Source organism: Geotrypetes seraphini, chromosome 6 (assembly GCF_902459505.1).
Source record: "Geotrypetes seraphini chromosome 6, aGeoSer1.1, whole genome shotgun sequence".
NCBI classification, from domain to species: domain Eukaryota; kingdom Metazoa; phylum Chordata; class Amphibia; order Gymnophiona; family Dermophiidae; genus Geotrypetes; species Geotrypetes seraphini.
Genome location: NC_047089.1, coordinates 155,000,420 through 155,025,401, shown reverse-complemented (window position 1 = coordinate 155,025,401; position 24,982 = coordinate 155,000,420). Strand labels below are relative to the sequence as shown.

Sequence of the window (24,982 nt, the reverse complement as noted above, 5' to 3'; positions counted from 1 at the left end):
AAATAAGCCAGTAAGTGGCCTTGCTACATAATGCCATGCAGATGATCCCTTTAGAGAATTTCCATCAGATCCCCTGTCCTGTAAGTCAGCTGAGGCAGGGTATTCTAGAAGCAGATTTCACAGCCCCATGGTGAAGACAGTTGTGGTCCTTGTGCAAGGATGGCCCCTAGTGGTCAAATTCAGAACCCAAGATTGAAAGGTTCCTGTAGGAGCCCTGGTGCATGGCTTGAGTCCATTGTGCAAATTTCTAATTATAAACTGCTTTTCCAAAAGATTGTAATTCCTCCCCCAACAAAAGTATCTAGCTTAGATATATTGTGCTACAGGAAAAAGGAGAGATGTAAACAATAAGGAAAAATTCTTCAGGTGCCGTATATAAAGGCTCATGACACCAAATCCTAGCCCTATTTCCAACTGAGCTGGAAGTACAAAAGTAGATGAAAACTTCCAGATTAAAAAAAAACAAAACCCCATGTGTTTAAATTGCAGATCTCTAGAAAGCATATGATGATAGATTAGGAATGTGAAGATCCATCTGATTTGTCCAATTTGCTTTGTTCTGCATTCCACACACAACAGTTAACTTGAGTTGATTGGTTTTTGACACATAAGCAAAAAATCCTGCCTTTATCTTTTTAAGACAACTTTACAATATGACACAATTTTGATTGTACTTTATTTACAACACTTGACATTTAGAAAAAATTAAATCTGTATCCACACAAATATACCAAGTTTCAGATAAATCAGTAGATAAATCAATATTACTACAACTAAATTATTTGCCAGGAGAAAAAGCAAACAACTTTAAATATGAGCATATGTTTTGTTTATTCTTTAATCCACAACATTCAGGCACTGAACACCTCAGTCTGGTAGTTTTTTCAGTTCCAGCTTGCTATGAAATTAGGGTTGTCATCTTCTGTAGTGATGTGGTTGCTAGACGCACTCAGAAACAAGAAATGATCAGGGAGTCACTACAAAAAGCACAAGCTCTCAGACTGCTCCTCACAATGATTTAATAGTAAGAATTGCAAAGAAAGCAATACCATGCCTAGAGTTGAGAAGGAATGAGAACTGAAACCCATGGGGTTTTAAATGCCACCATATATCCAAGATCATAAAAAATTTTAAGATTCCTGGATCCAAAGAGCCTGTGAACTCATATGCTCATAATTTTATACACAATTTCTTCTATTTTTCCCTGCAGTTTGTTAAAACCAGTAATGAGAAAATCCCAGACAAAGCTATAAAATTAAGACACATTCTGCAATTCCAGCAAATTCTTTTGGCATTCCTCAAATGTCTTCTTGAAGGAATCCATCAGTTGCTCAGTTTTAAATTTCACAGCAAGATGTTCACACTTTGCTTCTCCATCTAAAATACAAATTTAAAAGGTTATACAAACTCTGCTATTCACCCCAAGGTTCACTTCAATACTACTGACCAAAAGCTGCTTTGTATGATCCCCATCCTCTATTCTAGAATATGAACAGCATGAAGAATAAACTGGGAGAGTTAAAAAAATTATATACAATATAAAAAGAAACATGAACATTATACAGTATAGTAGACTCTCAGTTATCCAGCACCTATGGGGATTGGTGTATGTTGGATAACTCGTTTCTGGTTGCTTGAGAGTTACTGTAAAAATAGTTTTATCTCGTTTCCTATCTCACTCTATCATCCCCAATTTGTAGGTCTCTTCTTTCTGGGTCACTTCCTCTCCCCCTTCTCTCCTCACTTATGGGTCCAGCATCCATCCATCTACCCTGCCTTCCCCCTGCAGGACCAATATCCATGTCCCTCCCCCCCACACTTTTGGTCCACTTCCTGCTCCCCCCACAAACCAGGTCTGCCCTCCCTCACCGCTCTCCCGAAGCATCAGATGCAGCCACGAATCTCCCTCCCCAAAGCAGTAGCAGCCGATCCTGACAACACCCCTCCATTCCATTGACATGGCAGAGGAAAGGCCCTACCAGGGCTGGCCGGAAGCAGCCTGCTTTGGGTGAGGGAGGAAGGGTTGTCAGGACCACTGCTGCTTCGAGGAAGGAAGGGAGGGAGATTTATGGTTGCCGCTGATGCTTCGGGAGCTGGAGGAGGGAGATTTATGGTTGCTGCTGATGTTTCGGGAGCTGGAGAGAGGTAGATTTATGGCTGCCGCTGCTGCTTCAGGGGTTGGAGGGAGAGATGTTGTTGGGTCAGGAGCATATGATTTTGGAGGTTGTCTGAGGAGCATGGGAGACCTTTTTTTTGTCAGCAATTTTTTTTGCTGGTTGGTTGAATACCGGTTAACTGGAATTCTACTGTATAACCTCTACAGAAGCCTTCTAGGGGGCTTTGAGACTGCACTATTTGTATCCAAAACTTTGCAATGAGAGAGTTCTAGCTCAACTCTCAAGGTTGAATGGATTAGATGGATTACAGTGGTTTCCAATGGGTTAGTGTATGATTTTGAGACTCCCCCCCAAAAAAAAAAAAACAAAACAAAACAAAAAAAACAACTAGAAAATGCCTACATGGCCTGAAAAGGCTGCTGAACTGGTAAAAAGACTGAAGACACCCACTGTAGAATTTAATGGTAATGTAAAAAGATACCAAAAAAGGCATAAAATTCAAGAAGGGATCCCAATCCAGTCGGGTTTTCAATGAATATGTAGGAAATCTATGTGTATGCACTGCTTTCAATGCATATTCATTGGGTAAATCCTGAAAACCTGACTGGATTGCGGCCCTCAAGGAGGGACTTGGAGATCCTACTGACTCGAGGGCACAAAGATCTAATGCTTACCAAGGATCATTGGTTGCCAGGGATACTACTAATAATCTTTGCATTACAGAAACAAAAGAAAAATAATGAAATTAATGCAGTGTTCTCCCTAGCTAGGTGAGAGAAAAAGCATTGTGCAATATTATAAAGTTTAGTGTTTTTATAAATTCAACCCTTTATCTCTGCAAATGAATAGACATTTAAAGCAAATGTATAATGCTATGTGAAAATTAATTCCAAAAGTTAATGAACAGATTTATTGAAATGAAAATCTATGGAGTGGAGGGGTGACTATGTCATTAGTAAACAATTGGGGAAGGGGCCAGTTTTGAACACTATAGGGAAGTACCCCTTAACTTTGTTATTCTGGTGAAGTTGTATCAGCTATCACCACCCTTTCTCCCCCACTCACCAGTATAATCTGTAGCGAACCAAGTTAGAGCATTGTTAGATGTATTCAAGGGTTTGATTTCCATTGTAGTGGAGATAAGATGGTTAGCACACACTTTAAGAACTTGATCTCGTCTCATTAGAACTCTGTAATATTGTCTCTCTGAATGGAAAAGGATTTTTATCTCTCCTACTCCACGTTCCTTCCACTGATTGACCTCTCTATCCCATCTATACAACTTTGCCCTCTCTTTAAACAGAATCTCTTCATCTTCTTCTCCTGATTGTACCTCCACCTTAAAGGAAAAAACATTAATATATAAAGTAAATGTGAAGAACATTTACAAAAAATACAAAACTATCCAAATGCACATTAAAAAAATAAGATAACTACTTCATATTGTGATATACCGTATATACTCGAATATAAATTGAGACCTCCATTTCCCCCCCCTAAAAGGAGGAAAAATGGTTGACTTGAATATAAGACGGGGACTTAATATTAGAGTGCCATGCCCTGCAGGCTCTGAACTCAGCCCCCCTCCCTGCCAGGCTCTGCACTCAGCCCCCCTCCCTGTCAGATTCTGAACCCAACTCTTCACTCCCTGCCAGGCTCTGCACCTTGTCCTTCCCTTCTCCTGGCCGATTCTAACAATTTTTTTAACCCCTCCTCCCCCTGCATACCTTTTTTTTTGCATCCCTAGTGGTCCAGCAGTGTATGGGCAGGAGCAAGCTTTCCGCGCTGAGCACCTCCCTCCCTGGATGACTGCTTCAGATCTTGCAGCCAGCGGTGCACCTGGCAGCAACGAGCTTTTCAAGCTCTCGCCCAGCTCTGTGCCACTTCCTGAATGGCTGCCATCAGTTCTTGCGAGTCCCAGGGAGGGAGGGGCACAGCGCGGGGCAGGAGCGTGGAAAGCTCACTCCTGCCTATACACTGCTGGACCACTAAGAATGCGAAAAAAGGTACATAGGGGGAGGTAAAAAAATTGTTAGAATCAGCCGGGATGGGAGGGATCCTTCCTGTCCCAGCCTACCAGGTCATATGGCAGGCTGGTAGAGGCCTGCAGCAAGTCTGGTAGGGGGGGTCAGGTGGTCACTGGGTGATGACTTGAATATAGGATGAGACCCCCATTTTTGGGCCATTTTATTAGCCCCAAAATCTTGTCCTATATTCAAGTATATATGGTAATTTCCTGTGGCAATCAAAGTGTAAAAATGTATTTAGAAGATAATTTAATAAGCAATTTAAGCTTATAAAACATTTTATATGCTCAAGTAGGCACTTTTATAAATGTACTTCAGTATATACAGTTACATAAAAGTAAACACTTGAAAAACCTACTTTTGTGGCATATATAGAAAATATGTTTTATCTGATAATTTTCTTTCCTTTAGTCCTACCAGACCAGTCCAGATGAATGGGTTATGTCAATATTCCAGGAGATGTAGAAAACTAATGTATTACATTCTAGACAGGCAGGATTTCGTTCAGGCCAAAGTACTGAGATACTTTTTGTTTGCTGTTTCCTACTTGAGACATTAGAAAATCTAGATAATGGTTATTTCGTACTTGCAGTTTCTCTTGACCAGAGAGCTGGATCGAGGACATTTAATTTACTTGGATTTCAGCAAAGCCTTTGATACAGTTCCTCATAGGAGGCTGTTGAACAAACTTGAAGGGCTGAAGTTGGGACCCAAAGTGGTGAACTGGGTCAGAAACTGGCTGTCGGACAGACGCCAGAGGGTGGTGGTTAATGGAAGTCGCTCGAAGGAAGGAAAGGTGACTAGTGGAGTCCCTCAGGGTTCGGTGCTGGGGCCAATCCTGTTCAATATGTTTGTGAGTGACATTGCTGAAGGATTAGATACCAAGATTTGTAACAGAGTAGACACCGAAGAGGGAGTGGAAAATATGAATAAGGATCTGCAAAAGTTAGAGGAATGGTCTAATGCCTGGCAACTAAAATTCAATGCAAAGAAATGCAGAGTAATGCATTTGGGGATTAATAATAGGAAGGAACCGTATATGCTGGAAGGAGAGAAGCTGATATGCACGGATGGGGAGAGGGACCTTGGGGGTTATAGTGTCCGAAATCTAAAGGCGAAAAAACAGTGTGACAAGGCAGTGGCTGCTGCTAGAAGGATGCTAAGCTGTATAAAGAGAGGCGTAGTCAGTAGAAGGAAGAAGGTGTTGATGCCCCTGTATAGATCATTGGTGAGGCCCCACTTGGAGTATTGTGTTCAGTTTTGGAGACCGTATCTGGCGAAAGACGTAAGAAGACTTGAAGCGGTCCAGAGGAGGGCGACGAAAATGATAGGAGGCTTGCGCCAGAAGACGTATGAGGAGAGACTGGAAGCCCTGAATATGTATATCCTAGAGAAAAGGAGAGACAGGGGAGATATGATTCAGACGTTCAAATACTTGAAGGGTATTAACGTAGAACAAAATCTTTTCCAGAGAAAGGAAAATGGTAAAACCAGAGGACATAATTTGAGGTTGAGGGGTGGTAGATTCAAGGGCAATGTTAGGAAATTCTACTTTACGGAGAGGGTAGTGGATGCCTGGAATGCGCTCCCGAGAGAGGTGGTGGAGAGTAAAACTGTGACTGAGTTCAAAGAAGCGTGGGATGAACACAGAAGATTTAGAATCAGAAAATAATATTAAATATTGAACTAGGCCGTTTGGTGGAGGATGGGCAGGGAAGGGCTTCAATGGCTGGGAGGGTGTAGATGGGCTGGAGTAAGTCTTAACAGAGATTTTGGCAGTTGGAACCCAAGCACAGTACCGGGTAAAGCTTTGGATTCTTGCCCAGAAATAGCTAAGAAGAAAAAATTAAAAAAAAAAAAAAAAATTTACATTGAATCAGGTTGGTCTTTATCTGCCGTCATCTACTATGTTACTATGATTTGGTAGCCAACTTTGATCTAGTAGATCATCTATTGTTAATAGATCGATTAAAGGTGATAGGCATTGCTTCTACTGTGTTAGAATGATTTAGGTCATATCTTTCAAAATGTACTTATTCAGTTAATATTAAATCTTCTCTCTCTAAAACTTTTCAAATTGCATGTGGGATTCCACAGAGGTCAGCATTGTCTTTCCTCTTGTTTAATATTTTCATTGCACCATTATTCAAGAATATGGTCTTAAGGTGTACTGTTATGCAGATGATATATTAATCACTGCTAGAATTGATCCAATCCAGTTTAATTTGAAATCCAATGAATATGGCATCATGGCTACAGCTTGATGGTTGAAACAACATAAATTGGTTTTAAACATTGAAAAATGTACTTCTTGATGATTAACAGGTCACCATCCTGAACCTCTTAAAGATCTAAAGTTTGAAGGAAAACTGATCCCAGCAGTGCAGAAATTTAAATATTTGGGGATAATAGTTGACTATTGATTGACTTTTGAAGAACAGATTGGTGCCTTAATTAAATTTTGTTTTTATTTCCTTAGAAAACTACATGCAGTTAGGAGATTCTTTGATGAACAAAATATGCATATTTTAATTCATGCATGTTATTACAAAATTAGATTATTGCAATGATATATATATAGGATTGATTGATGGAACATTTTCTTTGATGATTACAAACAATCCAGAATACTGCACTTAAACATTTAGGATTCAAACACAAATCTGATAGGGTAACTCCACTTTTCTTGCAATATCACTGGCTTCCAATTAGATATAGGATTCAGTTTAAAGATCCTTGTACCGACACATAGGGCTCCTTTTACAAAGGTGCGTTAAGGCCTTAATGCGCAGAATAGCATGCGCTAGCCGCTACTGCCTCCCCTTGTTCAGGCGGTAGTTTTTTGGGTAGGCGTGCTAATCCGGTGCATGCGCTAAAAACGCTAGCGCACCTTTGTAAAAGGAGCCCATAATGTGCTCTGGTTATGTTATCTTCTGATTATTTAAATGTTCCAATTATTCCTTATAATCCAGTTAGGCTGATAGTGCTAATTGTTTTAAGCAGGATATAAGGGGTTGGGGCATAACCAATATGTAAGAGACACCCCTTGGCTGGGAACCTGAAAGACACTAATATATATATATATCTATATCTAATATAATAAAAGCCTAAGCCACGCATGCGCACTCTTAACTGCGTGCTCCCATTTTCCATGTGCTGTAGGACCCCGCAGGTAGGAGTGCGCATGCGTGGCTTAGGGTTTTATTGGCTTCAGGTGGCATGGAGGCTACAGGCCACGGTGGCTGCAGGCTGCGGCAGAGGGCAGAAAGCACATGGTGAACTGGGGCGGGGCCTAAGGTCCGCAGTTCGTCAGAGGAGCAAGAGGGAATGAGCACCCCTCCTGCTCCCAACTTTTAGAGGGGAGGGGAAGCGGGGATCCACGTCCAGTGGCAGGAGGGAGTGGGCATCCCTCCTGTGTTGTTGTTTTTTTTTGAGGGGGGAGGAAAGGAGTTGGCCCGATGGCAGGAGGAAGTCGGCATCCCTCCTGACATATTTTAGAGCGCTGTGGGGGGGAGCGCTGATGGTAGGAGGGAGTCGGCATTCCTTCTGCCATTTTTTGGGGTTCAGGGAAGGAGGAAGGGAGGGAGCGCTTTGTCGGGGGAGGCTTTTTTTTTTGGAAGGGAGGCCTACTGCTGGACGGGGGAGCAGGAAAGAGGTGCTGATGGACAGGGGAAGAGACCGGGGGGGGGGATAAAAAGGAAGGGAGGCTTACTGCTGGACAGGGGGACAGGAAAGAGGTGCTGCTGGACAGGGGGGAGATTAAAAAAAGGGAGAAGGGCTGCTGCTGGATAAGGGGAGCAGTGAAGGGGTGGTGGTGGACACAGGGAAAGTAAAAGGAAGGGAGAATGGGTGGACAGCCGAGGAAAAAGAAAGAAAGAAAGATAGAAATACAGAAAGCAGCTAAGGAGAGAGAGAGCAAAAGAAAGAAAGACAAGACACACACACATATATTCTAGCACCCGTTAATGTAACGGACTATAAGACTAAATAAATAAAAAGATGAAGCTGAAGGATAGAAATGCTTCAGAGTTACAGTAAAATAATATTGCTTGGCTAGCAAATGTTAAAATTTTAAAATAGATGTATGTCACAGCTGCTATTTCCTGTAAGATTAGGAAATAGATGAGTCCTAGGTCATTATCTCCTAAGAGAACATGTCGTTACCCCCTCTTTTGCTGACAGAGGTGAAACCAATAACATATGATGCCTGAACCACTGTTTGGTAGAGAAAATTACTAATGAAGTATGATTAACTAGAAACTATGTGACTTGAATAGAACCAATAGAACATTGCTGGAGTATGCAAGTTATCATTGGATCTTAATGAAACAATTGTAGTCTAACTGGAAGATGCAAGCAATGTCTCACTTCCGGTTCACCACACAATTGTTTCCCACGTACACACCTTTATAGGACCCCTGAAGAAGACTTTTTGTCGAAACGCGGACCGTGTTGGGTCCTATATCCCTAGCGGACTAGGTCCTTTAAGGCTCTTATGTGGATGATTTACTTTTATGTGGATGGAATTATTTTATGTGGATGATTTTAGTGTACCTTTGGAACTTTGATACTTTCAAATAAAGTCCATTTAGGAACATCGTCACTCCAGAGTTTTTTTGGTTTTCTCTGGATTTTCTTCTTTGTGGATATTTTGGGGTCAATTCCTTTTGTTTTTTAACTGGAAGATGTACCAACTACGTATGTTTAATAATGAATTAATTGATGATGTCATAATCCCAATAAAATGGCCAGTCATTTGTAATTTGGTGAGACTTTTGGTTGTCGTCCTACCAGTTAGTAGGATACCAAAACACTCCCAAGGCCTTGAATGTTTACACTACAATTTTGTGTCTGGTAGTTTATTTTCCTTGGCCTCTTCTGGAGACAGAGTTAAGAACTGAGGGGGTATATAGCCTGCTCATGTAGTTATTTAGACCAACCAAGAATACTTAGACCTATTCAAGACAACAGGCTAGTTTTGCCATCACTTAAAAGAGTACAATAGGAATCTACTAGGTGTAAAGTCTTTTACAGTGCTGTACCAAAATTATGGAATCAACTTCCATGTAATTTACAATTAAGACTAATCTTAAATCTTTTAAAAATGTTGAAAACTTTTTTTCTTTAATTAAGTCTTTGGGACAGACAATACTTTGGAAACACATATGAGTTATAATGGACGGCTACTCATTAAGAAGGATCCTGTGGTTATCACATTAATAGATTTTTTCTTTACTTTTCCTTTATGTTTTTTTTTATGTACGATTAGCATTAGGTCTTTTCATTGACAAAATTCTGTAAGGAATAATAATTGATTTTATATTTGGCCCTTTCAACATACACATCCTGGGTGGGTGGAGGGGGGAAATGTACTACTATTTTAAATTGGGAAAGGTTATTAAAATAATCTATGTATTTGTGTTTTTCTTGTTTAGTTATTGGGTGGGAGGGTTAAAATGGTTGCTCATGTATGTCAGTAAGATTAATGCGCTTTTCTTGAATTATTATATGTATATATACTTGTGTTTTGCACTGTTGATGTTTAGAAAATCAATAAAGATTTTTTTTTTTTAAAAAAGAAAGAACAGGTCTTTTTTGTTTATTAATGGTGTTCTTTTCTTATTTATTTTTAAAAATTTATTGTAAACTGCTTTGATCAGTCGTATGCTAAAGCGGTAGATTTTTTTCTTTTTGCAGCACGAGGCAGGAGAAGGGGAGCAGAGAGGCAGGAGAGCTGTGCGAGGCGCTGGGAGAAGGGAGAAGCGCCCGCACAGGCAAGGGAGACTTCGGGGCAGCAGCGAGTTAGCTCCGCCCACCCCACCGCATCAGTACCGTGCGACCGGGCTCCATAAAAGGAGGCGAGCCAACAGCGCGCAGCCGTTCGGCGCTCGCCTTAGCGAGAGCGCCTTTGCGAAGGGCCTCAAGAAGGGCCTCTAAGCAGAGCCCTTCCACATTCATCCAGATACACTCCTCTTCTCTAATCAGAACACTACCACCTTGAGCCAGATACACTCCTCTCTTCTCTAAACAGAGCCTTTCCACATTCAGCCAGAAACACTCCTCACTTCCCACACACGAAAAACAGATACTCTCCTTTATCACACGCAAGCAAGCACACAGGCAAACACACTCTTTCCTTGACTCACATTCCTTTTATTTTTATTTATTTTTTCTCTCTCTTCTTCCTTTTCCTTTTTGAAATGGCAGGGAGAACTAGGAGCGCCAAGACTACTATCAAGCTCAACACTCCAGCATCTGGAGAGACCCGGGGGATGGCCAAGGACTCTACACAGAAGGTAAAAAGTGCCACTGAGCGGGGAACAGATGTCTCAGTGCTGACCGAGGCCACCCCCCTCCCACGGTATGCTTCGGTCTCTACGCAGACAGACGAGATGAGACAGGTAGAAGCGGACGAGGACGTTATGCGGGAACTGCGGAGCCTCAGGGAGGAGGTGAAAAACCTGAGGTGCATCAGGGAGAATGAGGTCTTCATCGACGATGCCATCCAGGAAATGTCTCAGATCACAGAACGAAGCCTCGACAAGACCATCCTTGGCACTCCCAAACCTACAGCTCTAAATTCAACGATCGGAATACAGGAAATGATTGGAGATGCTGGTCCCTGGCAGCTGGTAACCTCTTCTACTGGCAAACAAAGAAACCCCCCCCATTCTCACTTTCTTCTTCTTTCTCTCTCAAACAGGGCAGTTCTACACCAACCCCACAACTTTCCCTGAAAAACAGATTTCACGTCCTTCAAGAAGGAACTGTCGAGGATGAAACAGAGGGGGCTTAGGAGGATTCCGAACACAGAACATCGACTACAGTTCTCGCTACTCGACCCACCCCCCCTCGGAAGGAGCATAGAGTGGTGGTCATCGGAGACTCCATGCTAAGAGGCACCGAAGGACCAATTTGCAGACCTGATTTGCAGTCGAGGGAGGTCTGCTGTCTCCCTGGAGCCAGGATCCGGGACATCACCACCAGTATAGACAAACTTCTGAAACCTACTGACCATTTCCCTATGTTTCTTATTCATGTAGGTACCAACGACACTGCCAGAAGCACATCAGACAGCATCCCTAAAGACTTCGAGGCCCTGGGAAGAAAGCTGAAGCAGACAGGAGCACAGGTGGTCTTCTCATCAATTCTCCCGGTAAGAGACAAAGGCAGAGACAGGGAAGAGCGTATCCATAGGACCAACGAGTGGCTTCTCGAATGGTGTTTAGAGACGAACTTTGGATTCCTAGACCACGGAGAGGCGCTACAAGGACTACAGGGACCTGACGGACTTCACCTAACAAAGAGAGGCAAGAAAATTTTTGGACATTGACTAGCACGCTTACTTCGGAAGGCTTTAAACTAGGTAAGTTGGGGGAGGGTTCATACATACATACCAGAGCTGCAAGGATCCACCCTGGGGAAACAAGTAAAACCCACACTTCTGAGCCTAAGGTAAGTACCCATAGTATACACAAAAAAACAAGAGACACACTAACGGGGATAGGCATCTCATCACAAATTTGGAGAGCAATGTATGTTAATGCACACAGCTTGGGCAACAAAATCCTGGAACTAGAAACAGAGATAAGGAATGCTGACCTTGACATAGTAGCTATATCCGAGACCTGGTTCACAGACTCGCATGGGTGGGATATGGTTATACCAGGCTACAATCTACTTCGTCGGGACAGAGAGGGCAAATTAGGAGGGGGGGTAGCACTATACACTAAGGATAATATCAAAACTATCAGGATCACAGAGGTTAGATACACAGGGGAATCACTTTGGATAAACCTGGCCAGAGGGAAAGAAAAATGCCTTTACCTCGGTGTGGTACACAGGCCTCCAAGACAACAGGAAGACAAAGACAAAGAATTGATTGAGGACATAGAGAACATCACTTTGCGCGGTGACACAGTACTGTTAGGCGACTTCAACATGCCAGATGCAGACTGGAACACCCTCTCAGCAACTACGAGTGGTAGCAGAAGAGTATTAACCTCCATTAAGGGTGCACAACTCAAACAAATGGTATTAGAGCCCACCAGGGAAAAAGCAATACTAGACCTGGTACTCACAAATGGAGACAGTGTCTCGGAAGTATCAGTGGGAGACACACTGGCCTCCAGTGACCACAACATGGTATGGCTTAACCTCAGGAAAGGCTTCTCTAAATCAAACACAGCAACGAGGGTCCTCAACTTTAAGGGTGCAGATTTCAACCACATGAGAGACTTTGTCCATCAGGAGCTGCAAAACCATGCAGAAACTGACAATCCGGAAACTATGTGGTCAAATCTAAAATCCATCCTGAACGAAGCATCTAGCCGCTACATAAATAAGGTAAGCAAACGCCGGAGAAACAAAAAACCACAATGGTTCAACAAGGAAATTTCGGACCTCATTAAAAAGAAAAAAGAAGCATTTATCACCTACAAACATCTTGGGAAAAAGGAGGCAAAAGAAGACTATCTGGCCAGATCTAAGGCTGTCAAACAGGCAGTCAGGGAAGCCAAACTTCGAACAGAGGAAGATCTAGCACGGAACATTAAAAAAGGGGACAAATCCTTTTTCAGGTACATTAGCGACAGGAAGAGAAACAAAAATGGGATAGAACGCCTTAGGCTATCAGACGGAAACTACGCAGATTCTGATACTACCAAGGCAGAACTGCTAAACGAATACTTCTGCTCAGTATTCACCTGTGAAGCACCGGGAGCTGGTCCACAACTACAGATAAGAGACAGCCAAAATGACCTGTTTCATGATTACGAGTTTACACCCAGTAGCGTCTACCATGAACTTTCAAGACTCAAAGTGGACAAAGCCATGGGACCAGACAATCTACACCCCAGGGTACTCAGGGAGCTGAGTGAAGTTCTGGCTGAACCACTATCCGTGCTCTTCAATCTTTCCATGCGCACGGGAAAAGTACCACTAGACTGGAAAACATAACGTAATTCCACTCCACAAAAAGGGCTGCAGAACAGAGACAGAAAATTACAGACCGGTGAGTCTTACATCCATAGTGTGCAAACTCATGGAAACACTGATCAAACAGAATCTTGACAAAATTCTAGACGAAGAAAATTTACGTGATCCACACCAACACGGATTTACCAGGGGAAGGTCCTGCCAAACTAATCTGATTGACTTCTTTGACTGGGTGACCAGTCATCTGGATGCCGGGGAGTCCCTGGACGTGATATATTTGGACTTCAGCAAAGCTTTTGATAGCGTCCCACACCGTAGGCTGTTGAATAAACTGAAATCAATGGGATTAGGGGATACTTTCACTAAATGGGTAAGGGATTGGCTAGATGGTAGGCTTTAGAGGGTGATGATGAATGGTATCCCCTCCAAAACGTCAGCAGTGACAAGTGGAGTACCTCAGGGCTCCGTCTTAGGGCCGATTCTATTCAATTTATTCATAGGAGATTTGACCCAAGGGCTTAGAGGAAAGGTATCACTGTTTGCCGACGACGCCAAACTATGCAACATAGTAGACAAAAGCAGTGTGCCTTTATGATGCAGGACCTACGGCAGCTAGAACAGTGGTCATCAACTTGGCAGTTAGGCTTCAATGCTAAAAAATGTAAAGTAATGCACCTAGGCAAAAAAAATCCACACAGAACATACACACTAAATGGTGAAACCTTGTCCAGGTGGAACGAGATTTAGGAGTGATCATTAGCAATGATATGTAGGCTGCCAATCATGTGGAGAAGGCTTCGTCCAAGGCAAGACAAATGATGGGCTGCATCCGTAGGGGTTTTGTCAGCAGAAAACCTGAAGTTATAATGCCACTGTACAGATCCATGGTGAGACCTCATCTCGAGTATTGTGTTCAATTCTGGAGACCACACTACCGGAAAGATGTGTTGAGAGTTGAGTCGGTTCAACAAATGGCTACCAGGATGGTCTTGGGGCTCAGGGATCTCACGTATGAAGAAAGGTTAAAAAAACTGTGGATGTACTCACTGGAGGAGCGAAGAGAGAGGGGGGACATGATTGAGACCTTTAAATATATCACGGAGCGTATAGAGGTGAAAGATGATATCTTCAGTCTTACAGGGCCCACGGTAACCAGAGGACACTTGCTGAAAATCAGGGGAGGGAAATTTCAAGGTGATGCTAGGAAGTACTTCTTCACCGAAAGGGTGGTTGATCATTGGAACGAGCTGCCTCAGCAGGTGATTGAGGCCAACAGCGTGTCAGATTTTAAGAGAAAATGGGATATTCATGTGGGATCTATAGGAGAGTAAGAATCAGGGAGTGGGTCATTGGTATGGGCAGACTCGATGGGCTATGGCCCTTTTCTGCCGTCAATTTCTATGTTTCTAGATTAAGTTTGATAAAAATAAAATAAATAAATAAGGGTATTGTACAGACTGGAATGTTCAGTATTTCAAACAGCCAAGCAAAGAACAGTGAACATTCAACAGCTAATGCAGCCCTCCAGCTTAGGCCAAGATGTAGTGAGGTTGGTACTCAACCGATGTACAGACTCAGGAGATGTGCATATTCCAAGATTAGGACATGGAAAGTAGAAGTGAGATCTGTGGAAAGAGATTGAACGTAAGACAACACAGAGAGGGAGATTTCTGGACAGGTCTTATTATTGGGCAAGAGTTTTCTTTCCTTCTTTTTTGTCCAGGACAGATCAGTCCAGATGAATGGGATCTAGCAAAGCAATGGGTGGGACCCTCAAAGAGGATTTTGTAAGTGGAGGCCCAATTCCTCTCAGCTTGTGTGTCTGTGCAGACAGAAATTACCCAAGCAGAGGAGGCAGTTCCATGCGCAAGCTGTCTTCAGCTTGAAACCCTCATGAAGGAACTGAGAAAGGATATGGCAAGGCTGAGAAACATCTGCAAGAATGAGATACACATCAATGAAATGCTTTATGAGGCATCAAAGATTTCCAGCAGTAGGGAAGAGGAGGCTGTGCTGGACTCAGGTTACGAGACTCTGCAGGATCGATACTGTGACTCCACCCACCCTTGAACTGAAGTTCTGATATGCAGTTCTGAAAATGGAGGAAGTGAGAGCATCCCAGGGAGAGGAAGGACCAAAACTTGAAATCCCCAAAGTGGCTTGATCCGTGACCACTAGGAGGCAAAAGGTAGTGGTGGTTGGTGATTCCCTTCTGAAGGGTACAGAGGTGTCCAATTTCAGACCAGACATGATGTCCTGAGAAGTGTGCTGTCTGCCTGCTGCAAAAAATTCAAGATATTACGGAGAGGTTGCCAAGACTCATCAAGCTTAAAGACTATTATTAGAGAATGACACAGTGACAACTTTTTCCCCGTCCCCACAGGAACTCAATTTCCCCGTCCCATCCCCGTGAGTTTTGTCACTGCCCTTGCCCCATTCCTGTAAGTTCTGCCTTAACCGCACAAGCCTCAAAAACTTATGATTTAAAAATGTTTGAGACTTGCCAGATAAGAACGGAGCTTGCAGGAACAGGAAAAGAACTTGCCTGGATGGGAAAACTAGTTCATGCGGGGATGAAAAAATTTGTCCCCGTGTCATTCTCTATTATCCAATGCTACTCATCCATGTTGGCACTAAGATCATATTAAAGTCACACAATTACAGGATCTACAAGGTAAGGAAGAGGCACTGTGGGTCAAAGTGAAAAGAGGGAATAGAAAGTATATTTATATTGATGCGATATACAGGCTTCTTTCAAAGATGGAAAAAGTGGACAGATTTAATAGAAGACATTCAAAATATAGCTGTAAAAAGTAATAAAAGCTGTAAAAACTACTAATAGGAGATTTTAATTTCCCAGATATTGATTGGGGTATCCATATTGTGGAATCTCCTAGAAGGGGATCTTAGATTCTATGCAATAAGAACTGTTCCAGCAGTTGGTAATGGAACCCAAACAGGATGGGGCCATAATGGACTTAGTGCTTACAAATGGGGAAAGTGTTTCTGATGTTATAGTGGGTGATCATTTAGCATCCAGTGATCACTACATGTTGTGGTTTAATACCAGTACTAAGAAAGTTGTAGAGAGGGCTCATTCAAAAGTATCAAGGAATTGTTGTCTGGATGAGAACATCTGGAAGAAGTAGGAAAGCAGTGGGCAAAATGGAAAGGAGCTTTTGGAAGGGCAAAAAACTATTTTGTAAGAAAAATTAAGTAAAGGTTAAAGGAAAAGGTACCACTTTGGTTCTAAAAAGTAGTAGCTGAAAAGGTAAGGAAAAAGAGGTTACCTTTCATAAACTACAAAAGATTACATAAAAAAGAAGACAGGCTAAAATATCTGGAAAAGATAAGAGAGCCTAGTCGAGTATTCAGGAAAGCAAAGATGCACATGGAAGAAAAAATAGCTGACATAGTAAAACGGGAAGACAAGCCATTTTTTAGATAAATGATTAGGAAGAAGTGCAAAAGTGGCAGTGAGACTCAAAGGTGAAGGGGAGGAATATGTAGAAGTTGATAAAGATAAGGCTGAATTGCTTAACAAATACTGCTGTTCTGTGCTCACAGCTGAAGCGCTGGGAGCGGGATCACAGAAAGCAAAATCAAACAGGGCTGGAGATGTGGTAGACCCTGATCGATTTTCAGAGGATTGTATTCATGAGGAGTTCGCTAAAAGGTGGATAAAATGATGGGGCCAAAAGATGTACACTAGAGGGTACTGAGGAAGGGAAGTTCTGGTGGCTCTGCTGACTAGGCCTTAGAGTGCTTCTCTAGAGCTGTACTGGAAGACTGGAGAAGGGCGGATGTAGTCCCTCTCTATAAAAGTCAAAGTAAGGAAGAAGTAGGGAACTATAGGCCGGTAAGTCTGATTTCTGTGGTAAGTATATTAATGAAAACATTTTCAAAACTGAGAATAGTGATGTTTCTGGAATCCAGTGGATTACAGAACCCAAAGCAACATGGATTCACTAGAGGCAGGTCTTGTCAGACAAATCTGATCAATTTCTTTGACTAGGTGACCAGAGAATTAGACAGAGGGAGAGGCTAGATGGGGGCATTTAGATTTTAGCAAAGCCTTTCACAGTGTTTCACACAGGTGTCTGATAAATAAACTGAGTGCTATCGGTATGGGCCCCAAAGCGACAGACTGGGTCAGGAACTGGTTGAGTGCAATGCGACAGAGGGTCGTGATCAATGGAGATCGCTCTATGGAAAGGGATGTTACCTGTAGTGTGCCTCAAGGGTCAATTCTTAGGCCTGTTCTTTTAAACATTTTTGTAAGTGATATTGCTGTAGGGCTAACTGGTATGATTTGCCTCTTTGTGGATGATACCAAAATCTGCAATAGACACTCCTGATGGGTGTGGAAAATGTGAAGAAGGATCTAACGAAGCTCAAGGAATGATCAGAAATTTGGCAGTTACGATTTAATGTTAAGAAATAAAAGGTCATGTTTTTGAGCTGCAGAAACTCAAGGGAATGGTACAGTGAAGAATTTTTTTTTGCAAGAAAAAAGGAACGGACTTGGGTGTGATATTATGTAATGATCTTAAGGTGGCCAAACTGGTTGAGAAGGTGATGGTGAAAGCTAGAAGAATGCTCGGGTGCATAGGGAGAAGAATGGTCAGTAGGAAAAAGGAGGTATTGATGTCCCTGTATAAGACTCTGGCGAGACCTCATTAAGAATATTGTATACAATTTTGGAGACTGCACGTTCAAAAAGATATAAACAGGATTGAGTTGATCCAGAGGAAGGCAACTAAAATGGTTGATAGTCTAAGTCATAAGGTGTACAGGAATAGATAATATCTGTACTTTGGAGGAAAGGCGGGAGAGGGGAGATACGATAGAGACGTTTAAATACCTATGTAGCATAAATACACGAGTCAAATCTCTTTCAACCTAAAGGAAACTCGAAGGCATAGAATGAGGTTAAGAGGCGTTAGGCTAAGGAGTAATCTAAGGAAATACTTTCTTATTGAAAGGGTGGCAGATGCATGGAATAGTCTCCCAGTAGATGTGGTAAACACTAAGACTGTCTGAATTCAAGAAAGCATGTGACAGGCATGTGGGATCTCAGAGGGGATAGTGGATGCTGTGGATGGGCAGGCTGGATGGGCCATTTGGCCTTTATCAGCTGTCATGTTTCTATGTATCATTTTAATGTACAACACTTCGAATTTTATGATTAGCGCTGGTAATCAAATTATAATAAACTATGAACTATAATAAGAACATACACCGAGTACAGAAAACATGAGTGGAGCAAGGAAGAGTGAGACCATAGCAGAAACACATAGGACCCCTAAGGAACCAAGCAAGGAGTCCCTTATAAAGACTCCGTACTGCCAAGAGAAAATGAGACAATGAAAAAACACAATCCTAGCATTAGGATACACTGCAATATAATAAGCAAGGATGAGAGCCCAAGAGGCTCAGAATGCAGAGGCATGTTGTTAACTTGGACACTGAAGACATGAATCTTGAAGGTCACAGCTCCTGACCTACATTATGCAATTCTAAAGCTGTGGAATCGCAGACTTAGAAATGAGGTGGTTGAGATAGAAAGCTCCAGCAACCTGCTCACTAGAGGAAACCAGACAAGCGAAACAAGCAGAGATATTAGAAAACTAATGAACTGGAGATCTCATACATCTTGAAAGAAAGGACACAGTCACTAGAGCAACATAAGCCACTGCTGAAACCAGAACTGGTCAGGTGGTTAATGCAATCAGCTCTGTAAAAAGAATGGCTGTGATAGAAACCACACCATAGACCATGAGCAGCAGATATGAAAGAATGACATTTTCTGCCAAAGCCGAAGAGGATAGTGCAGCTGTTGGCATTCTTTAATAAGGTACAGATAGGGAACATACCAGAAAAGATCAGTAGATGTCATGACAAAGATGACTGCTACCCACAGGAACCTATAGGCAGCTACTATTGAAGGCAAACTCCATGATCATAAACTGGAGGCATACGGAAGACTAATGATGCAGCAATATGGAGGCTGCAATAAAAGCCACAGCTGCAACCACCACACCCACCAGCAGGCACTGCCACTGCTTCTCCTTATAAGGCTTTTGACAGAGACTACACTTGTGACAGCAGCACCTAACACCTTTCCTATGAATGGTACATGTAAGACCAGACCTGAAGTCGCTGCCAGCATTGTCATCCAAGGCACAGATGGGCTGTTGCCTCTGAAGTCACATGTGGGGATGGAATAATCAAAAGATTGTTGAATCACATCAATACCTGAGGCAGAAGCCACTGGGCGCTATATATAGAAATGGGACACGCAAAGCAAGACAGACTCCTTGTGTAGAAGATACAAATAGAAGGGGAACCTAAAGGTTGTCCAAAGCAAAATTATATATTTGCAAGAAAAAAAACACTCCGCTAAAAAAGAATGGCCTGAATTAAGATATCCGGGTATTTGGCGCAGGTAGGTTGACAGCACTCACTCATACTGGTACTGGATTTACCCCCAGCTACTCCACAGAGCTAAAACAGGCAAGATGTCCTCGAAAGAAGCAAAGCAGAAGTTGTAACTAAGCCACCCAAAGAGCAACAGCAGAAAATGATACCCACAGATAAACAGGCAGCAGCATCAGGAAACCATCTAGCAAGCTGCTACATACAAGCAGAAAGGCTACAGAACTGAGCATGTGAGCACTGTGCTAGAACACAGTCTTACAACAGAAGACTGCTGCCCCAACAATAACAGATAAATGATGTCACAATCCCATGCAAGAGGCCACCACCTCTACCCAGCTCAGGAGGAACTGCGGTTGAAGAATACAGTGAGATGCATTTCCCTTGAGCTGCAAAGGCTATGGCCCTTGGCCAGATCAAAGGCTGCTGGCCACGTCTAGTACTAAAATGGTTATCTTGAACAGCATAAAATCTGCAGGGTTGCATCACACCAAGTCTGCTGTCCTTGTAGAGCATAAAGCTAGGCTGCTGATGTTCCATAGAACTAAGGCTGTTGCCTCTTTCATGGCACTAAGGATGTTTCCCATGGGAAGCACCAAGATTCATACCCCCAGGGTGCACTGAAGTGGATGCCCTCAGAGAACCTCAATTGCTGAGCGAGGACAGCAGCCTTGGTGTTATCATCCAGTGGATTTGTGGTTCTTTCATGGCATCAATAATGCCGACTCTGTTCCACAATGAAGCTTGTTGCCCTCATGCAGAATCAAAATGTTGTCTTGGCAAGAACCTGAGAATCTCACTCAGCTCAGTAACATAGAAACATAGAATATGTTGGCAGAAAAGGGCTGTAGCCCATCAAGTCTGCCCACACTAATGACCCACCCCCAGACTTCACCCCGCTAGAGATCCCACATACATATCCCATTTCTTTTTAAAATCGAGCACGCTGCTGGCATTAATCACCTGCAATGGAAGTTCATTCCAATGATCGACCACCCTTTCGGTGAAAAAATACTTCCTGGAGTCACCATGAAATTGCCCGCCTTTGATTTTCAGCGGATGACTTCTTGTGGTCGAAGGTCCTTTAAGAAAAGATATCGTCTTCCACCTCGATGCGGTCCATGATATATTTAAACGTCTCAATCATGTCCCCCCTCTCTCTACGTTCCTCGAGCAAGTATAGCTGCAGTTTATTCAGTCTTTCCTCAAATGGGAGGTTCTTGAGTCCCGAGACCATCCTGGTGGTCATTCGCTGAACCGACTCGATTCTCCGCACATCTTTTTGATAATGTGGTCTCCAGAATTGAACACAATATTCAAGATGAGGTCTCACCATGGATCTGTACAGGGGCATTATGACTTTGGGCCTCCGGCTGACGAAACCTCTACGGATGCATCCCACCATTTGTCTAGCCTTGGATGCAGCTTTCTCCACCTGCTTGGCAGTTTTCATGTCTTCACTAATGATTACTCCCAAATCACATTCTGCCCTAGTCCTAGCTAAGGTCTCACCATTTAGAGTGTAAGTTCTGCACTGGTTTCTGCTGCCAAGGTGCATGACCTTACATTTTTTAGCATTGAAGCCTAGCTGCCAAGTCGAGGACCAATGTTTCAATAAGAGCAGGTCCTGTTCCATACTGTCGGGCAAGGTGCTGTTATCTACTGTGTTGCATAGTTTGGCGTCGTCGGCAAATAGTGTTATTTTACCTTGAAGCCCTTGAGTCAGGTCTCTTATGTATATGTTGAAAAGGATCGGTCCCAAGACCGAGCCCTGTGGCACTCCACTGGTCACCTCCGATGTATTGGAGGGGGTACCGTTAACCACTACCCTCTGGAGTCTACCGCTTAACGAGTCATTGACCCATGTCGTCAATGTCGCTCCCAATCCCATCGAAGTCATCTTGCTCAACAATCTGCGGTGCGGGACGCTATCAAAAGCTTTGCTGAAGTCCAAGTACACGACGTCCAGAGACTTCCCCATATCCAGTTTCCTTGTAACCCAGTCAAAGAAGGTGATCAGATTGGATTGTGCTTTGTGCTTCTATCAGCACAAAGGCTACTGGACCCAGACTGGGCAACCAATGCCTCTGTGCCATGCACCAGTGAGCGGTACCCATGCACAAAACCTAAGGTCACAGCCACTGTTGAGCAGATACGGCAACTAGCATAGTGTAGTACCCACAAGTGAAACTCCTAGGCAGCACAATGGCTGGTACCCAGAGAGCTGGCCACTGTGCAGCAGAAGTGGATACTGCCACTGCACAGGCCATACGGTTGCCTGAAACTATCCCACACATGTTTGTTGTCCCAATGCATGTTATGGGGACCCTGTCACAGCACATTACTAGTGGCAGCCAGCATTGCCCACAAAAACGTAGTCCATGTCACTGTACAACCAACATGGTCAGAGTCCCTGTTCAACCACTGCCGAAGCAACTATGGTGAAGCACCTGAGGCTGACCCAGAGTCAGCCCTAAGACAGCTGAGCATGAATGAGACATGGTTCAAGCACCAAAAGGAGGACTCTGCCTGCAATTGCTGAATGTGCAGGAAAAGTAATTATCCCAACTGCAAAATACCGCTTAGATCGGAAGCCCCAGGAACCACAGAAAACAAGGAATAAAAGGCTCTCTGAAACCTTGTTTGATTTTTTTTTTTAATTAGAACAGACAGCCCACCAGAAATCACAAAGACTGAGGCAATCACCATGTAAAAAAAAACTCTACAAGATGGTGGGAAGAGAAGAAAAATAATACTGCTGGCAGAGATGGGTTCAATGAGCAGAGGCTTCCTATCTTTCCCCATAAAACCATGGAAGCCTTTTTATTTCAAGCAAGATGTTGAAAATAATACAAAACAGCATTTACCTCAGTAACAGGGAAACATAGTCCCTGAAGTATAGAGAAAATAAAACTGCATATTTACCAGCCCTAATGGCTGACACACAGAAGAAAAGATGACAATGAATTATCTGGCCTCACCTCATTTCATGTAGTCACTGACCAGGGAAAGAATGAAGCAGCAGTATAGCTGGGAGGGAAGGTGGGGAACCTGCACCACTGACTGTCGCCCAAGCTGGGAGATGAGGGACCTAGCACCACCAGGTGTCATCTGAGCTCAGACAAACTGCAGCCAAGAGCTAATTCAGCAAGCAATAACTCCTGCTTTACCGACATATACAATAAACTGGTCTAGTAGTTCACAGACAAGCACCACAGAGGAGCTGCATGGTCCAACTATCTTTCGCTTACAGACACAGAAAATACTGAACATTCCAGGTTCCACAATAGCCTTAAGGAGCAGATCATTTGGAACTACCTTGCTCTGGACTGGTCTGGACAAAAAGTGTAGTCATTCCTATAGACAGAATGAACAGAGCAGCATAAATGCACTTTGTAAGTTGTACTCTTATACACCATTTCCTACTGCCATATATACATACACAACACAGTTACCTTTACTTCAAAGCAAGTGCAACTTTGTGTATGAAATAGCCCACCAGAAATTTATTGAACCCATATAATTGCATATATGGCTTTATAAAATAGCAACAGTTCGATCAGAGGCACATAGCAAGTACAAAAATAGTACTGTATATACTCGAATATAAGTTGATCTGAGTATAACGCGAGGTACCCTTCCCCCAAAAAATAGGAGGAAAAAAGATTGACTCGAATATAAGATGGGGGTAGGGAGGGTTGGGGGTTAATATTCATGTGCCCTGCCAGGATCAGTGGCCTGCCACCCCCCTCCCTCCCTCCCCTGTCAGGCTCTGCACTTACCCACCCTCACTCTCTGCCACGCTCTGAACACTGTCCCCCTCCCTCCATGCCCTGCCAGGCTCTCCACCCTGTCCCCCATCTCTCCTGATGTCCTACAGACCTCCACCGAGCCTGCTGTATGACTTGGTGGTTTAGTGGTAGGCTGGGACAGGAGGGATCCCTCCTTTCCTGGCTGACTAACAATTCTTTTTAATCTCCCTCCCACCTCCCCCATGTACCTTTTTCAGCTTTTGTGAATCCTTGGTGATCTAGCGATAGATCGGGCAGGAGCAAGCTTTCTGCGCTCCTGCCCCGCGCTGAGCCTCTCCCTCCCTGAATGGCTGCCTGAGTTCTCATGGCCCAGCAGCGTACTGGGCAGGAACGACCTTTTTGCGCTCCTGCCCAGTCCTGAGCCACTCTATGAATGGCTGCCGCCAATTCGTGATGAATACTTCCCATCATCCTAACCTCACTATAGCACTAGAATATACTCTCACTAGTCTTTAAGCCCGTTACATTAACGGGTGCTAGAATATATGTATGTCTGTCTTTCTTTCTTTCTGTCTCACTCCCTGCCCTTGTGTCTTTCTTCTTTTCTTTCTGTCTCCCTCCCTCCTATTATTTGTCTTTCTTTCTATTTGTCTCTCTTTCTGCCCCCTATGCAGCATTTATGTCAAGCCCGTTACATTAACGGGTGCTAGAATAGATGTGTCTGTCTGTGTTTCTTTATCTCTCCTTGGCCGCTGTCAGTATCTTTCTGTCACCCACCTCCCCCCCAAATGTCTCTCCATGGCCCTTTTCTGTCTTCCCCCCCAGAGCAAAGCTGTCTGTCCCCTTTCCCTATCTCTCCATGGCCCCTTCTGTCTCCCCCAGCACACCCCCCCTCAAAGTAGCCCCATATCCCTCTCCCTGTCTCTCCATGGCTGTTTGCCCCAAGCACACCCCTCCCCCCAAAGCAGCCCCCTTTCCCTCTCCCGCTGACTCTCTCTCTGGCCCCCTTTCTCTGTCTTTCTGTCCCTCTCCCTGCCCCTGTCATTTTCCCCATTTCCCTGTGCAGCAGCATTTCCATCCCATTTCCCTATGCAGCAGCAATAGCATTTCCCTCCTATCCCCCCCCTTTCCTGTGTAGAAGCAGTAGCAGGATTTTCCGCCACTCCCCCTTTCCCTTTTCTTACCTTCTCTTCCCTGCTCCGTTCAGCCCCTCCCCCTTCTTTTACTGCCGTTGTCGATCCGGCCTGCTCCTGACCCTCCCACCGCAGACAAACCTCGGGACTCCAGACGCTTAGGCAGCACTTTAAACACGCTGCTTAGCGGCCTTCAACTGGCGATTTCCTCTGCCGCGTCTGTCTCCGATGATGTCATAAGAGACCCGGCAGAGAAGGGCGCGAAGCAGCGTGTTTATAGTGCTGCCTACGTTCGAGAGAGGAGGCAGGGGTGAGGAAGGCCGCCGCAGTTGTGTACCTGTTTTTTTTTATTTGAAAGCCACCGCCGCAGACTCGGATAGAGTCCTTGGGCCTCCCCCTTCCCTTCCCTTGTAAGTCAGCGATTCAAGCAGCCTGTGCAGCAGTCTTCACACGCTGCTTCGGGTCCTTGTACTGCGCTTATTTGCTCTGCCATGTCTCTGATGACATCATCAGAGACGCGGCAGAGCAAATCAGGGCAATAGAAGGGCCTGAAGCAGCATGTGAAGACTGCTGCACGG

The 24,982-nt window shown here is 43.8% G+C and overlaps 1 protein-coding gene across 4 annotated transcripts in view; it reads right to left on the bottom strand.

The window, feature by feature from the left end:
* Positions 1 to 657: 657 nt before the first annotated feature.
* Positions 658 to 24,982, bottom strand: part of LOC117362460 (E3 SUMO-protein ligase RanBP2-like) — a 353,806-nt gene continuing 329,481 nt past the window's right edge. For 3 of the 4 annotated variants that reach the window (XM_033948861.1, XM_033948862.1, XM_033948863.1), the window contains 2 exons: positions 3,183 to 3,456; positions 1,240 to 1,377 (listed from right to left, as the gene is read on the bottom strand). In XM_033948861.1, the coding sequence (XP_033804752.1) occupies positions 1,256 to 1,377; positions 3,183 to 3,456 (396 nt within the window). In that variant the 3' untranslated portion in view covers positions 1,240 to 1,255. Of the gene's footprint in view, positions 1,378 to 3,182; positions 3,457 to 24,982 lie in introns of all 4 variants that reach the window. The other variant, XM_033948860.1, reaches the window with a different exon arrangement.